General features: G+C 42.4%; 1 protein-coding gene across 3 annotated transcripts in view; it reads left to right on the forward strand.

Moving 5' to 3' along the window:
* The window catches only part of Cdh6 (cadherin 6), a 138,595-nt gene that overhangs the window by 62,916 nt on the left and 58,914 nt on the right, over positions 1-16,765 (forward strand). For all 3 annotated transcript variants that reach the window (XM_029470042.2, XM_021183142.3, XM_029470041.1), the window contains exon 2: positions 10,835-11,196. In XM_029470042.2, coding sequence (XP_029325902.1) covers positions 10,969-11,196 — 228 coding nt within the window. In that variant the 5' untranslated portion in view covers positions 10,835-10,968. The remainder of the gene's footprint in view (positions 1-10,834; positions 11,197-16,765) is intronic.

Genomic DNA, 16,765 nt, shown 5'->3' on the forward strand with positions numbered 1-16,765 from the left:
TTTTTTAAAGGCGAAATAAAGGGTAACCTAGGCCCCTTGGGAGCCTGCCTAATTCTAGAGTTTACTTAGAAATCCTACTTGACTTTTACACTAAGCCATCTTTTTCCACTTGACTTTTTTTTTTAAATAATGAAGAATGTACCTTTTATTTCATCTACTACCCCTTTATTTCTTCATTCCTTGGTGACTTAAAGGGGAACAAGGGATGTTTTAATCAGCACCTCCACTGAAACTCCAACTTTACTATTCTTGAGTTAAAAGTGAGGAAACAGAAGTTCAATGTGTCGAGCCCCTTGGTGATGTCTTATGCCTTGTAAGGATTAGTGAAGGGACACATATGGGTAAGCTGGGTCTAATATGCTTCTCCTGGTGCTAATCTAGCCCCCTAATTTCATACTTGAGAGACAAAAGTCTAGAGACGTACAGAAAAGTGCACAAGGTGAATGAGAGAGAGGGGTCTTATAGATACTACTATAACATCGTTGTACAGTGATCCCTATGTTCTATACATCTAACATAATATACATCTTCTCCTGCCGACCATTCAGGAGAACTTGAATCTTTTCTGGGCTGTTTAAGGTCCATTGCTGTGTGTATCCAAGTGTCGTGTTTGCACCACAGTGATACCTTCATGCCCTCCAAAGTCCACATATACTCATGCTTAGTCCTTAGTCAGATCAGATTAGCTCATGAAGAGAGTCCCACATTCATGGCATGCTTACAGTCTGCATGCATGCTTTCATGCCAACGGACACTTATTTTATTCGGTGTTGCTATATTCCAGGCTCTGCTCTCAGCACTAGATCATAAGTCTTTGTCACTCTCCCAAGGCCAGGCTTTGTCTCTGTCCTTCCATCTCCTCTGCCTGCCTTTGTAGCTACTCTCTGCACTTCAGGTGCTCCCGTTGCCCCCCTCTCTCTAATGTGAATAATCCAGCCAACAGTATGCTCGCCTCATCTTTCAATTTGGTGGGGATTTAGAATGCTCATGATAAATTTGTGCAAATTTTGTCTGAAATGAGAGTAAATAAAAATCTAGATGCTGCTTCCATAAGCAAAATACAAATAGGATGGTAGATGTCTTGGTTAAGAAGAAATCTGTAAATGACTGCCAGTAACTCACTGTGTATCCTTGGGCACAGACTCCAGATCCTCGAAACCTCTGTTTCTCAACTACAAAACAAGATAAGAGGGCATCCCCATCTCAAATTTAAATATCCTATTACTGGCATGGAGCAGATATTTGTTTGTTGTTCTTATTTAGCTTATATGCTTTGTAATGACTATTTTGCCCCCTTGGAGACCTGTGCTGGTGCTATTTTTGAGGGGAGTCATGAAGAATCAATTCTAAGGTCACAGCTATATTAAGCCTGGCCTGTGACTCCCTCATGGGGGTTCAGGGTAAGGCCACTCTCACCCGATGGCTCTGTTAGGGTGTAGCTTCGTTGTGTGCTCACTGAATGATCTTGAACAAGCTGCTCTACCTCTCTGACCTTCTATTCCTATTCGCTACTCACAAGATTATCATGAGGTACTTGATATGGGTCTAGCATATGGTGGGTCCAGAAACAAGATGTGCTAATTGATAACCAAAACAGTATGGATGAGCTAGATGACACCGGTAAAAATAAAATGATCAATAAAAGATTCGATATAAGAATTGATAAATTACATCACCAAAGATGATTAATAACAACTCCACTCCCATTATGCTTTATGCAAGTTTAAGCCTTGAATGTACCATGCCCAATCATGTGACCCTCTTTGTAATTTAATAAGGATAGACCTGTCTTAAATTTCTCATACAGACAAAAATACCCTGTCCCCTGCCTGCCCATAGCTACAGTAAATTCTCCCAAGTTGCCCTTTCATTAAGTCTTGAAAGAAAGTACAAACTCAATGAAATCGGGAGTCTATTCATACAAATTGGTTAGTGAGTTTTGACATCTCCCAGTCGTACTTAAGCTGTATTGTCTTAAGTGGCAAAGTGTCCAAAAATATATAAAATGATGTCACTGCCAGAGAAACCAAACATAAAAACAGAATAATATGAAACCAAGCCTTTCATACATTTCTGTAGCCTAAACATATGGTCTGCTTCAGAAACACTTAAAATTCACACCATGAACAGCTAATTAAAAGTATAAAATACTTTCTCTTTTCCTTTCTTTGCATGAGTGAGTTTTTGTAGAGAAAGACGAGGCTCACAGGCCTGAAGGCCCCTCGGAGCCAGGCAAGATACATGAGGGAATGTTGCAAGTGGTTTCATGAAAGGAAGGTGACAAATGACAGTTGAGTGTAAGCTGTCACAAGGGGGTGCAATCAGGAGCAGGGCAGTGTGGCAAGCCAGCTATTCCTGCTCTAGAGGGCAGGTCTACAGATCCATACGTAAACATGAGAGCCACTGAGGTTCAGACTGAGTCCAGAAGTAGGGATCTGCTCATTTTTGAAGGTTAACATGATTTAAAACTTTTACTTCTTAAACTGATTAAATCTGTTACTTAGTAATTTCACACACATACAGTATATTCTGTTTTCTCCCCTCTCTCATCCACCTTTCCCTATTATCTTCCCTTCTCTCCTCAGGTTCTCTTCTCATACATTTTTATTTTGTCTCATTGGCCCCACTGATTTTAGCCAGGACCATACTATGCCCACAGGTTTGAAACCATCCACTGGATTCTGGTGGGCTACCTTGAATTATACAAGTTAAGACAACGACTATTCCATAATAGTTCATTAGAGGCCCACATCAATCCATGATTGGCTGTCCACAGACCCAGTCTCTGCAGGTCCAGAGCAAGCAGTTGTAGCTGCTGTGAGATCCTTTTTGCAAGAGCATTGTCCGAAAGATGGCACTTCACAGTCCTACTTCCTTCAGGCTCATACATATGTTCTGCTTTCTCTTCCATGGTATCACATGACCCAAGGGAGGTGATATAAATGTCCTGCTCAGGGCTAAGCACATGTCTATTATTTATTCTAAGCATCTTGAGCATCTAGGAGCAGCTACATTCACCACCTTTCACTGCAAAGAGAAGCTTCCCTCATTAAGGATGAGAGTAGATATGACTACGGGTATAAACTGTATTTTGACTGCAGTTTGGTACCATCTCAATGCTGCTAAACAACAGTAATGAATTCAACCCTGGGGACTATGACCTCTCTAGCCAGAGGATTTTAACTGGGTGTACAGTACCAGGTGCGTATTCTGTCCTATTGAGCAGGCCTCAAATCCAATCTGAGAGTAGTTGATAACACCCACAATATTCAAGCCCTATTATATCCTGTCCTGTGGGTTACCTTTGTAGTTTGTGGTTATAACTACATAATACCATTGACGCTTGATTTTTATTAGATAGTTTCTTTATTGACATTTCAAATGTTATTCCCTTTCCTCGTTTTCCCTCTGAAAACCCCCTATCACATCCTCTCCCCCACCCCCACTCACCAACCCACCCACTCCTGCTTCCTGGTCCTGTCATTCCCCTAAACTGGGGCAAAGAGCCTTCACAGGACCAAGGGCCTCTCCTCTCATTGATGCCTGACTAGGCCATCCTCTGCTACATATGTGATTGGAGACATGAGTCCCACCATGTGTACTCTTTGGTTGGTAGTTTATTCCATGGGAGCTCTGGGGGTACTGGTTAGTTCAGATTGTTGTTCCTCCTATGGGGCTGCAAACCCCTTTAGCTCCTTGGGTCCTTTCTCTAGCTTCTCCATCAGGGACTCTGCACTCAGTCCAATAGTTGGCTGAGAGCATCCACCTCTGACAGGCACTGTCAGAGCCTCTCAGGAGACAGCTATATCAGGCTCCTGTCAGCAAGCACTTGTTGGCATCCACAATTGTGTCAGGGTTTGGTAACTGTTTATGGGATGGATTCCCAGGTGGGGCAATCTCCAGATAGCCATTACTTCAGTATCTGCTCCATACTTTGTTTCTGTATCTCCTCCCATGGGTATTTTGTTCCCCCTTCTAAGAAGGACCAAAGACTTTGGTCTTCCTTCTTCTTGAGCTTCATGTGGTCTGTGAATTGTATCTTGGGTCTTCCAAGCTTTGGGGTTAATATCCACTTCTCAGTGAGTGCATACCATGCGTGTGCTTTTGTGGTGGGGCTACCTCACTCTGCAAAGGAAAAAGATGCTTGATTTTTAAAAGACAAAAATAGAAAACTTGAGAGGCAGTGCATGACCCAAAGATGGCATGTATGTACTCTCTGCTAAGCCATTCTCTGACTTCGAAGTCATGGTAGGCATTCGAGTCAAAGCTAAACCACACATATTCAAATGTTTAATTTCTTCTTCACAGGCATCTGAGAGGTAGCTACTAGAATAAAGAAAACTGAGGGCCTCTATTTGTCCAACGATTGTTGGGCAGACAGACATCTAACCCAGATATATGGCATGCAGAGTCTGGTCTTGCCCACATGGCGAGGATGTCTCTGACAATAACATCACATAGGCGTTTTTCTACATGACTCAGAACAGAAAGTGGTCTTTAATTCACACGTGTTTGTGAATCTCAAACCAAATCCTACTTCAGCCCCAACTCCATATAAAACCCCACGTTGTGTGCTGTACCACATTTGATTTTATCTTCATTAATCTAATGTGTGGGATATGATTTTAGAATGAGGGGAATATTGCTGAAATGGCTTCATCTGGAAAAGCATTCGTTTGCAAACAGCTTGGCATGTTATTACAAATATAAACATTTATAAAAAAAATCGGGCATCATCTGATGGCTGCTGCTGTGATGATTCATTGGCACGGGAGAAGTGCTACATGGTGAGAGGTGCCAGGGCTGCTTGACACATTTCAGTGGAGTTCATTACACACATGAAACGGAACCAATTTTACTCAACAGTGACTTTGACATTTACGGAAAAATGGAATGGGGGCTTAGAAATGAAGACTTCAAGTGAAATCCCTACCAAATAGTTTGTGATGGTGCTACCCTTGTGTCACCATTTCCAGAAGGTCCTTCGTGTCCAAAAGATGTGCTTAGTCACAGCGCATAGCAACCTATTCAAAAAGTTTGTTCGGTGATTTAAAAAAATAATCTTAGCAAACCTAATTGGCTATTAACTCTTTTTTTATGGGTCCCCGGGGCATCATGGTTTACTTCGTCCAGTATATGTTCTGCTTCTTTAACTGCTAGATTTTAATGTACTAAACAACATCCCCATTGCCCTCAGAGTAGGACTAGAGAACATGATCAGAGGAAGCAGAAAGAATAAAAGAGCTAGCATGTGAAGAGGTATTTAGCAAAACAGAGTCTTCTAGGTGTGACAAAGCAGCTATGCACCTATGCACCCGCTGCAGCTGTGGTCATCTGAACAAGACCCACACAAGTCTGGCCCTGTCCCCACCTCATTTATGAACAGCAGAGGACCCATGAGGCCCCTCCCCAACCTAAAGGGCGATCAACAGCTAAACGCTGTTGGAGGAGGCCATATCACATATTCAGTAGGATGGCCACTGATAGTTGCCCTCGATCCGATAAATAACCTGCCACCCGCACCCAAGCAAGAAACTCTCAATTCAACTTAGTGGGTCACACAGAAAGAACTTTAAAAGGAGATGAGTATCAACAGGAGAGAGAGAGAGAGGGATGGGCCAAGAATGAGGGAGAAAGCACAACTAAAATTCATTATATTAATATGTGAAACTGCCTAATAATCATTTTTAAAAAGAACATCAAATTCATGTTTGGGGTGCAGTGAGGTCAGGAATAAAGCTAAGTAGTTATAAACTACTAGCTGCTTTCTACTTCATCAATTATAAAATGGAAAAGAAAGGTGCTAAAAATGAATAAGGGACTGGTGGGACAGAGGCTAAAAAGCTATACTTATGGGTTAGATGACTTAGTGCAGATGATACTTAGAGCAATGGTTTCTGTGGATAACCTCAAGTAAAATATTATGCTATTATATAGATGCACTTTCTCAACATCATTTACCTAAAGAAATCATTTCATAATCAATTTTTAAATTCTTTTACTATGGTCAGTGTTGGAAGCAGATTAACAACATTACTGAGTTTTTGTAGTGCTTTCAATACCACACTAAAGATGCCACAAATGAAACAATGGGTTTGTAGACTAGGTAGAACGCAGCATCACTGCCTGACTACAGTCAATCAAGATCACTAGGGGAAATGTATGCTGGACTTTAAGGCATCAGTGTAATTATATCTTTCAATCTATCTAATACTGTTTGTCTACAAATAGTGTAATAGAATCAGCATCAAAACCAGATAATACAGTTGAGTCATTCAAACTGTTAGCAAACAGAAGTCGCCAGAGAAGCAATTCAATCAATGGAGACATTTTCGAATTAGCATATTAATGATTTGTGAGTGAAAGGTGATTTCCAAAGTGCTCTAGGGAACTTGAAGACCTTGTAATTCTTCTTCTCGCTCCACGTAACCAATGAAACATTTTTATATTATTAATGTTTGCCAACTGAAGGGAAAGGCTTTGCTAATCAATGGAAAACATCAACTCAGCTTTTGGATTAATCATTGCATGTTGGAAATTGGTAGAACCTGAATTGTTGTGTCCAACTTTCTAAATGGCAAAGTGTGAATAAAACCTGGGCTTGACTAAGAATTCTTATGAAGATTAAAGTTTATATCATCTTCTATGCAAATACAGTCTCCACATATACAGTTACTAAAGCAGGCTGGGGGGTGCTTATACATAAACACCTCAATTAGATTTTGCATATTACTAAAATAAAGTTTCGACAAGACTCAAACTCCTTGTCTGGATTAAGTGCTGTCACAAACCATCTTTCAGAGCTTACAACAATTGCCTTTAAGAAACATCAAATTTGCTCCCAAAAGAAAACTCCAAAGTAGAGTCGGAGTCTTCTTAAACTACCATTAGACTGTAATTAGACAGTTCAATTTGAGTTTTTATAGAGTTGTTTGTGAGTCTAGCAGTTAGACACATAACTGATTTGCTCTTGATGCCAACAGGCATAAAAAGAAGGGGTAAGGAGGAACACACGAGGGAGGGCTCTCCCCCTCCCACTATCTTCTGGCTCTTGGACCCCGTGCCTGCTATTTTAAAATCCAGTATTGTGTGCAGCCTCAGCTCTTTGTCCTGCCAGCTGACTTGGGAAGCCTACAGCGTGAGCCGCTTGCCACAGGCACCTCTGCACCTCTCTGAGCTCCACTGTTCAGGAATGCCAGGCCTCCCCCATTCCTCGAAGTTCTGATGGTCTTCAGCACTTCCTCAGCGCCTGACCTTCAACACCTTGAACCTTGGGGTAGAGGCTGCTGTTGTTACTGTTGTGCCTTACAGACGTGTGCTTGGAGTGTGTTGATTCCCACCACCCCACCACCCCCACTCCGTAATGTTGGATGAAGCAAAATCTAAAACATAAGTAATATTTATTCTAGCTACATAAAATTCTTATCTAACACTACAGGAGAATCATCTCAGCATGCTAACTGCCCAAACCATTTGTACAAAGCTAAAACGACTAAGTTGAAACTGGCACTGTTACTTTTTTTTTTACACCTGAATAAAGTAAAGATTTATTCTTTATCTCATCATTGTAAGATGGACAGGAAGAAAAATACACAGGTTCTGTGAATTCTTTGCTTTTCCTCTGTGTTCCTGTCCTTGGTGTGAGCAGTGGTCACAGGGATAGGGGTTTGCCTTCTCTAGAACTGCCAGAGCTTAGATGAAGGCCACACAAAGGTGAGCAATTACCAAATGAATCCACCCTGCGTCTAAAGTCTTCCTATTCTTGAAAGAACTCTGACTCAGAGATGCTTTCCTGACCATCGTCAGACCCTCCCAGTGTGCTATATTTGGATCTGTGATTGCACCTCAAATACTAATAACGAGAATACTAATATCTAGTACTTACTTAGCAATGCACTTGTGTCAGGCACCACTTTAGGTTCTTTGCATGAAATGCAAACTCATTTACTCCTCAAAATGCCCCGCTCTGAGGTAGATACTAAAATAACCACGCCAACAAAAGAAACACCGGAGGTCAAATGGAATTAGGTAGCTTTTCCAAATTCATAGAGATTGCTGAGAAATACACCCTTCTAAAACATTAGCATCAAATATGCGCAGATCGATGTCATTCTGTTTTACAGATTGAGGCTTTTTTTTCTTCATTAGGTCTCAGCCTGTCAGATTGATACAGGAACTGGGTTGTAGCTAAACTAACATTACAGTGAACACTGGAAACTCTGCTTAAATTTGCATTGCTTTAAAAGCTCATTACCAACTAAGAAGAAAAAAATGAAATACTTGACATTTTGGTATCTGTGGTATTAAAAAAGAACTAATATTTAATATTCAAGTGGCAACAGCTTGTAGAGTTTGCATACAACGCCCACAGGGATCGATTCTTCTTTAAAATGGCCTTTAGGAGCCAGGCTTTTCAGCAGCTGACACCGCCATTCTCCGCATCCCTCTCTCCTGCCAGCACCATGGGGCCCACACAGAGCAGAGCAGCAGACTTGTAATTCTTCACTGCAGGATTTGTCTCTGCAAATAATGGTGAATGTGGGAAATTAGGGGAAATGTAATTTTCACTGAATCAACCTCAGTGTAATCTCTATTTCTAAAAATGAATAAGTGCCACTGGAGAGCTTTCTCCACATGCGCGCTCAGGCCCCTCACTGCTCCAACCCACAAGAGAAGGAAGAATCAGCCCACATCCATACTGGGCCGAGGCCCCACAAGTGTGCTGTTGCCTGGCATCTTTCTAACCTGACTAATAAGTAACAGTTCAAGCTCAGTGGCCTGAGGAACCTCCCGCTTCCCCAGCCTGCTGTCAGGAAGATGTATAAGAACTGAATCAAGGTTTGAAGATGCGGAATATGATGGAATAGTTCAATGTTTTCAGTACCATGTTAAATGTCTATAATTACTCCCTGGTGGGGTTAAAGAAAACCTAAAAGTTAAGATCCTTGTCACCTGTGCATTTGTGTGATAGAATGATAGGAATCAAGTGGATCTGTCTTTTATGATTAGGGAAACAAAAATACTGAACAGAGTACCTAAGGCGTGCATATCCCTATGACGTAAGGAGGATGTTCTGGTCTGATTCATGTGGTGTTCTCATGCCAAAGCTCTTGTGTTTATGGGTGCGCTATTCAAGAACATATTCAAATAGCATGATCAATATGTCATTTGTTAAATCCACTGTATTCTTTATTTTTTCTGGGAAACTTAGGCCAGCTATGGTGGGACAGGGCTGTGATGCCAGTGCCCTTTGGAATCTGAGGCAGGGGAAAGCATAGGGAAGCAATATGGCGTTAAGGCCTTAATTGTGTAAGCCATTGAATCAAACGGCCATCTTTACCAAGAGTCCCAGAGATTTAAAAAAAAAATAGGTTGGTTTCTTGAAAATTAATATTTACCACAAAAATAATTACTCATATTGTTTAATCGCTGACTTTTCTGAAAAAGCACACCATCAGTGGTCCTCACTGTGATACTAGGGTCTGCTTAATGCATTTGTGAAAATCAGAAACAATTTGACCATCATTGTCAATGACACAAGTGAAATCTAGAGATACAAGTCAAGGATTTCCTAGGGAAATTGGAATACCGCTTATTTAACTCTTACATGTTTATTCTGCATGATCGAGAAGATGATCTATCCCTTTGGTTTCTAATGAGTGCATTCACTAACTAGATCACAAACAGAAGTAAATTGATACATAGAAAGTACCTGATAGGCAGTCACAACAGAAAGGGGGAAAGTGTCACTAAGTCAGGAACATACAACCTCAGCTCCAGTCCCCAACTGAGCTTTCCACAGACAAGCTTCTCCTGGCTGAACTTCCAACTCCCTGTTTCCACAGGAGACATTTACCTGGCGTGACACAGACAATAGTCACCTCAGGCGGAAAGCAAGCATACCTTTTAGCTACTCTCTAGGACACAATGCTCATGGCCTGCTTTCTGGTATCTTTCCTCCCTGTCAGAATTCAGGAGACCACCCATCCCCAGACAAGGGGTCTTTGGGTGACATTCTGAGACAAGTGACTTTCTAGAGCCAGTTTCTCAGTGAACTGACACAGTGCATTTATGCATATATACATTTATATTATGGTATAAATAGTTCTCATGGAGGGGTGTGATCAAAGTTTGCAAAGTTTAGATTAAAGACAAGCCTACTGTCACCACTGTTATACACACACACACACACACACACATCACTTCAGAAACTTCCCTCTGCAAATCTTCATTTGGAAGAGAAGGCGTACAGTGTTTTCCAACCTTATTTGACCCAGCTGATCCATCATCGCACATCTCCTCAGCCAAGAGTCTGCAGAACAAGTTCTGCCTCACCTCCTGCCTGGTGCATCCCAGGTGCTCAAAATCTTCCAGTGAAATTTCCAAACGATCCACTTGCAATTGAATTTAAATTGTCTATGGTATTCTTTGCCTTGGACTTGTTCATGGAGATATAAATATGCAAATGGAATCAGAAACACAAACTCGTTTCCTCTAACCAGATCTCAGCCCACATATTCCAAAGCAAACGAGTAGTGAAATTATCCATCCTGGCGCGTTGAACTCTAGCAGCAGAGCGATTACTTAACGTCGGATTTGCAAGAGATATAAAAGGAAAACTAGAAAGAGCAGTTCCCCCGGGTACGCGCCTCCCATTCTGCGCATCCCCTTCTGTGTACCTAAAAGACAGTTGTCCTCATTTCAAAAGTGATAGCCAACTTTTTTTGTTGTTATTTTGCCATTCAAGTTTCTACATTCTTGCTCCTGCCTATTTGCTCTAACACTGAATTTTAAGCATCTCTAAAAGTGCTTGATATGTTATTATCCTTTCCAGGTACCCTCTGAAAGCCAAGCAAAGAACATTAAGGAAGAAAGGAGGAATGAGCCTGGATTTGGTGCAGTGAAAAGAGGCATATTAAGGAAAGGGGAGTTCACTACCCAGACTCGACTGCCTGCCTTGCCATCATCATGAGAACTTACCGGTACTTCTTGCTGCTCTTTTGGGTCGGCCAGCCCTACCCAACTTTCTCAAACCCATTATCTAAAAGGACTAGTGGCTTCCCAGCAAAGAGGAAGGCCCTGGAGCTCTCTGCAAACAGCAGGAATGAGCTGAGCCGTTCGAAAAGGAGTTGGATGTGGAATCAGTTCTTCCTCCTGGAGGAGTACACGGGGTCCGATTATCAGTACGTGGGCAAGGTAGGCCTCCTTTGGGTGTTTCGACAGTCTAGGCTTAAAAGCCTGAAGAAGTTACTGCTAAGAAATAGACAGGGAGAATGTGAACTATTCCCCAATACAGTATGAATTGTTGCTTATCTGGTGAGACTTTTTTTTTTCTCTCCTCGCTTGAGTAGTTGCGGGATGAAAGTGTAGCAAGAAGCTGAGAAATGTTTGCAGTGTAACAGAGAGAGAATGCTCTGGTGGAAAAACGAACCGCCCACAACCATCCACGAAGGATTATCATAAATCCTTTAATTTTTTTTTTACTTTAGCTGGAAAAATGGGGTCCAGCCAGCCTGTAAAGTGGGGTCTATTAAAAATTGAATGACTGTGCTGTGAGGGGAACAAGTCCTTTTCTCATTTTGAAAGCAAACATCCCGAGCCTGAGTCACATTAACTATTTCTTAGCTTTGCTTCTCCCAGCACCCTTGGCTCTCAGAGAAAACAGTGCCTTTTCTTGGCAAAACTCAACCCCGGAGGTTAAATGGGGTAGTTACTGTTGCTGTAAGTGGTAGTGGTTAGTCTTATCCCAGATAATTGGCAAGAAGCAGGCATTTTAAATTCTTAGGATTTACCTGTAGCAGGGTTGACGAAAGATTCGTGTTACACAAAGGTGCTATTTCTAGATAGCATCTGACCATTTTATTGACTAGAAAGTAGAGTGTGAGGCTTTCGTGCATCCTTCACCTGTCATGATGAATGTCACCTAATTGTATCATCAGCTATCGTGCTGAAGAAAAATTTGACCTGGGCCATAATGTACAAGATGAACCAGGGGTGTCTGTTTATAGCTTGTTGAGTGTGGATTTTATTAAATGGTGTGGACAAGAAAAATAATTTTCACGAGTCTCTTAAATTGAGAATGAACATAAAAAAGATAGATGACAAAAATGCCTCTTCCTATGATTGATTTTAAAATACCTTCATCAGGAGATCAGGCAAATAGCATAAATTTTGCAGATTCCTAAGGCTGCATGTTCACATTTCAATCTGTGATCAAATATCCCTGAGTAACTCTGTGCAAACATTCTCCTAACGTATTTACCACCATAAATGAAGGAGGCTTAGCTTGAGATAGCCAGGCAGTGTTCCAGGGAGGTGAATAATTAATGTGGAATAAAGTAAAAGAGGAAATATCCAGAGAGCTGGGGACAGTGACACTGGTGCCCAAAGATCTTGTAACCAACTTGCTTTGCAACTCACACCTGGCGGGACCAATAGAACACAGGCTTCCCTTGCGTGTACTTCACTTCCTCTGTGCAACTTGTCGCTACAGTGTTAATGGAGTAATAATTTTTTCTTTTAATCTTTAAAGCACTTTTACAATGCAAATAGCACTATTACCATAGAAGATTAAGCTTTAAAAAGCTCTTTGTCAGAATGATTGAAACCCCCTCACCCGCTTCATTTTCCTTCCTAAATTGTGATACCTTTAATGCCAATAATACCACAGATTCTTAACGTCCAGGATTCAGCTTAACACTTATAACTGTGATAGGGGAAGTAGCCATGGGGATACGATGCAAGCAATGTACAGGTCCAAAACTGCCTCCCTAAACTACCAGTTGCCAGGACCCTGGATTGGTAAGAAACCTTCCAGGCTTTTGGCTTCTCCAGGTGGGAAGTGGAGCCTCAACCTCCTGCCCCCAGAGTCCCCGGGAAGCAGAGTCATGTGGAAGCATCAGTGAGACAGGCACCATTGGCCAATCCGCTTGAAATCTCTAAAACTGTTGAAAAACTCATTGTGCATGCTCCACCAAGTCTATGCATAATGAAGTGGGATATTGAGTCTTCTAACCCTGCAGAAGCAAACTACGGTCATCAGCAAATCTCAGTGGCTAAAATATATGGCAAGTAATAGCGGAGTCGGTCCCTAGCCACGGCTTTCCCCACGCTGATTGTATTTGGATAGTCTACTGGCAACTCCGTACAGTTCCCTTCCTCACCCTTCACAGTCCTCTGCTTTGTCCAGTTGCCCTCCTCCTCCCTGAGGTCAAAACACATTAGCAATGTTAGCTGGAGAAAATAGACCGACAGTGAGAACTGGCGTTGTCCTCGCCCTGTGAGGGCCACTCTAGGGGACGTGAGTGTCGTTCTCATACTGTGGAGACGGCCGTTTCTCAAATCCATCTCTGCACAAGTGTGATACCAACAGACAACTATTATTCGAATTAAAAGCAGAAGAAAATAAGAAAAAAAAATAGAAAAAGATGGAGGGAAAGCTGGGGTGGTGGCTGAGGGGTAGAATGCTTGCCTAACAAGTCAAGGCCCCAGGTTCAATCTTGTCCACCTTTTAAAAAAATTATTTTTTCAAAAGAAAGAAAAAAAAGGAGAAGCAGAGTGGGCCTTTACTGTGCCGACACGTGTGACAACTTTTAACTTTAACTAACTTGGAAGAGAAGACAGCTGACTAGACGACTCAGAGGAATTGTGTCTGGACTAGGGCAAAGGTTCCAAAGTTCTTAAGGGCCACAGGGCTGTTTCTCAGGCCAGCCTTAGGCAAAAAGAAATACCTAATGGTCTCATGTAGTAAACAGTTAGACTAAAATAACCCAGTAAGAATTTCTCTTCTAAGAGCTCAATAACCCTTTGAAATGATAATACATGTAAATTAACAAAAACTGCTATTTTTATCTCATTCCTAATGGCCGTATCTTAGATGGCTTTGAACACCTTTTCAAACAGTCCGGAGCCCACTCCCCAGCTGCCCTGTCCACCCTGAAGTCTACCCTGTAGATGCTTCCCAGCCATTGAGGGGAAACCCAGGCACTGAGTATGACATCATCAAAAGGAACATAGCGCCACCTTCTGTAAAATCTGTGAACTGCCTTGAGCTAGGAATGGCAAATTGATGGGCAGATGTCAGGCGTTGCTCTGAGGCTCCTGCTAAGCTGCCTGAAGCACCCAGAGTACTGCTGCGTAAGCATTGGGAGCCACGGACTCTAGTTAGGTTGGTGTGTGAATCCACACAGAGGCTGTAAGTTAACTTTTAGTAGTGTGGCCAGTGCTCCAAATAGTAATTACTCAGAGCCTAGCACCATTTTGCCTAAAATTAAAGAGATGGATCTGATCTACACATGGAAGGACAGAAGCGCTCACAGAGCTAAATCATGGAGCTGAATGAACAAATGGGACTTAAAGGAAAATACTCCACAGATAGACAAGCCGTGTGCTTTTGTTCATGTTGGTCTCTTCAAAGTAAATCTAAGGGAGAGTTGGGGGAGGAAGGAAAATGTGAGGGCGAACGTGGAGAGTGAAGGGAGAAGGGGTCACACAAGGTCACAAGAGCCTTGCAAGGAAAGAGAGCAAGGAAAAAGAGCAAGGCTGGGGCAGTCATGAAGGGAGGTGTATGATCCGCACTGGGACATGAAGGAGCAGCAGCAGCCCTTGTCCTCACATTCGTCAGCCTCTTCCACTATGTTGTGTCCCCGAGGAGATTAGCATAGATAGAAGAACAAGCCAGAGCTGGGGTACACTCATGGAAAAGCTTAAAATCACGGTAGCAGATAGAGCTAGCAGGATGTGAAGGAGTGGCCCTAGACGCTATAACAGTGTGAGCTTCAAATAGAAACATAGATAGTGGTACAAGTAAGACTGTTGGTGGGGGAGGGGCAACAATTTTGAGGTGTTTCAGCAAGGAAGCATTCATAAGACCTTGTTGGAAAGTCACACTCTTGGTTCTCAATCTTCCTAATGCTACAACCCCTGTGAAAGTGTCATTTGACACACACAGTCCAGGGGGCGGCGACCCACAGCTTGAGGGCCACTGTTCTACCCAGTACTTACTGAATCTGAATCTTCAGTTCAAGGAGATCCCAGGTGAGCAGTTTACAGATTAAAAGTTTGAGAATTGCTACTTTTAAAGGTACCTGACCTGGGTCTCACCTCTCTGGAGATTCAGATTAAGTTGGTTTTTAATTAAGTACTAATGATTCTGACACTGTTGTCAATTTCCAGAACCATAGCCCATGACTGTCAGTCATGATAGCAAAACCATCAAGTTCAGTGTTCAAGTGACATCCACAAAGAATTATGGGAAAATACGGGAGTGGGGGCAGCCGGGCTTTAAGGTTCCGCAGATCCCCCTAGAGACGGTGATGGTGTCTGAACTCCATCTTCAAGGCAGAGCGAGTGTTGGCCATCAGTGCAAAGGGAGAATTGCCCAGCCCTCCAAGGTAATTGCCTGCAGACACGAAAAGGGCAAAAGTCACAAACCCAAGAGTCCAAACTTTAGAGATTCGACAACCAAGAGAACCAAAGTGGCACTCGTGACCCAGAAAACCCAAAGTGCGTGTTTCCTGTTAGCAGATGAACAGGGAGCGTTTGCCTTTATTCAGCTTCCACTTGTGTGATGTCTGACTTATGTAAAATTAATAGGAAATGGGGAAGAAAGCATTTCTATCTTCCTTCCCAGAAACCCCCATACCCCCAGGACCAGCTTCATGGAATATAACATTTCCCTGCCCATAGCCTGTATCCATTTGCGACCATTTCATATCAGAAGGGAGTACAGAGCCATAGACAGAGGCCGGATTTTAAAGATGGGGGCACTCACTAGTCAAAGATGAAGGTTTGGGGATGTTTAGCTTAGTTTAGTTTAGTTGTGCTTTACTTTGTTTTGTTTCACTTTTATCTCAGAATTTGGTGCACCCTTCTATAAGAGCCTCACATCATTTTACACAGCCTATGGCAAATCTCATCCACTTGATCTTCTGGGCTATTCTTTAGCCCCTGCCTCCACACAATGTCCACAAGAGACGGACTGCCAGAAGTATCTGAAGTACAGCTCCTCTTGGTAGCCAGGAGGTCTACATCTATGGAATTTAGTGTGCTGCACTGTGTTACCTTCTGGAAAATTAATGACAGTTTTCTTGGTGAAGGGAGAGGATGATCAGCTGGGTATTTTATTATCATGAAACTTTAGGTTCTATTTGAGGTCTTAACGGTCCTGATAGAGCTGTCTCTTGAGTCTTTAAAATTAATGTCTACCCAATTCTAGAAGCCATCCTTCTCCTGGTAATTAGACAGCGATATTTTAACAACTCATAAAAATAAATGCCCTCAGCCATACACACCTTTAAAATTAAGGATGAGCAATTATTTGTTCCTATAATTATATGGTCCAAATGTAGTCAACACGAAGCGATACTTCACCAATATTTTAGGATGCCAGTACCTGTCATCCCTGTGTTGATGTTGCTTTCAGGGAGAGCATAAGCTAAAGAGGGAACCTCCTGGCACCAGCTCAATAGGTAACTCAGAGCGTGCTCCAAACAACAGCAGTGTCATCAAAATGAAGCCAGAGCTGGCGTATTCACAGCATCCCTTTGGCTCACACTCTGCCCAGCACTTCAAGTGTGCTACTTCACTGGACCCTGATGTAGTTGGCCCCCACCAGACCTCATGCCAAAGTTTGCCAATGGAATGATACTGAGAGCTGCTGGGGTCTCTAGTACGGTTTGTGTTGTGGCAACTCTAACCTCACAAGGGAATTATGTAGCTCATGGCAAAGTGAGTTAGCAGTCGCAAACATAGGTTCTCCTTAAAT

This window comes from Mus caroli, unplaced genomic scaffold (genome assembly GCF_978045245.1).
Source record: "Mus caroli unplaced genomic scaffold, Mus_caroli_1 scaffold_16, whole genome shotgun sequence".
In the NCBI taxonomy this organism is placed as follows: Eukaryota; Metazoa; Chordata; class Mammalia; order Rodentia; family Muridae; genus Mus; species Mus caroli.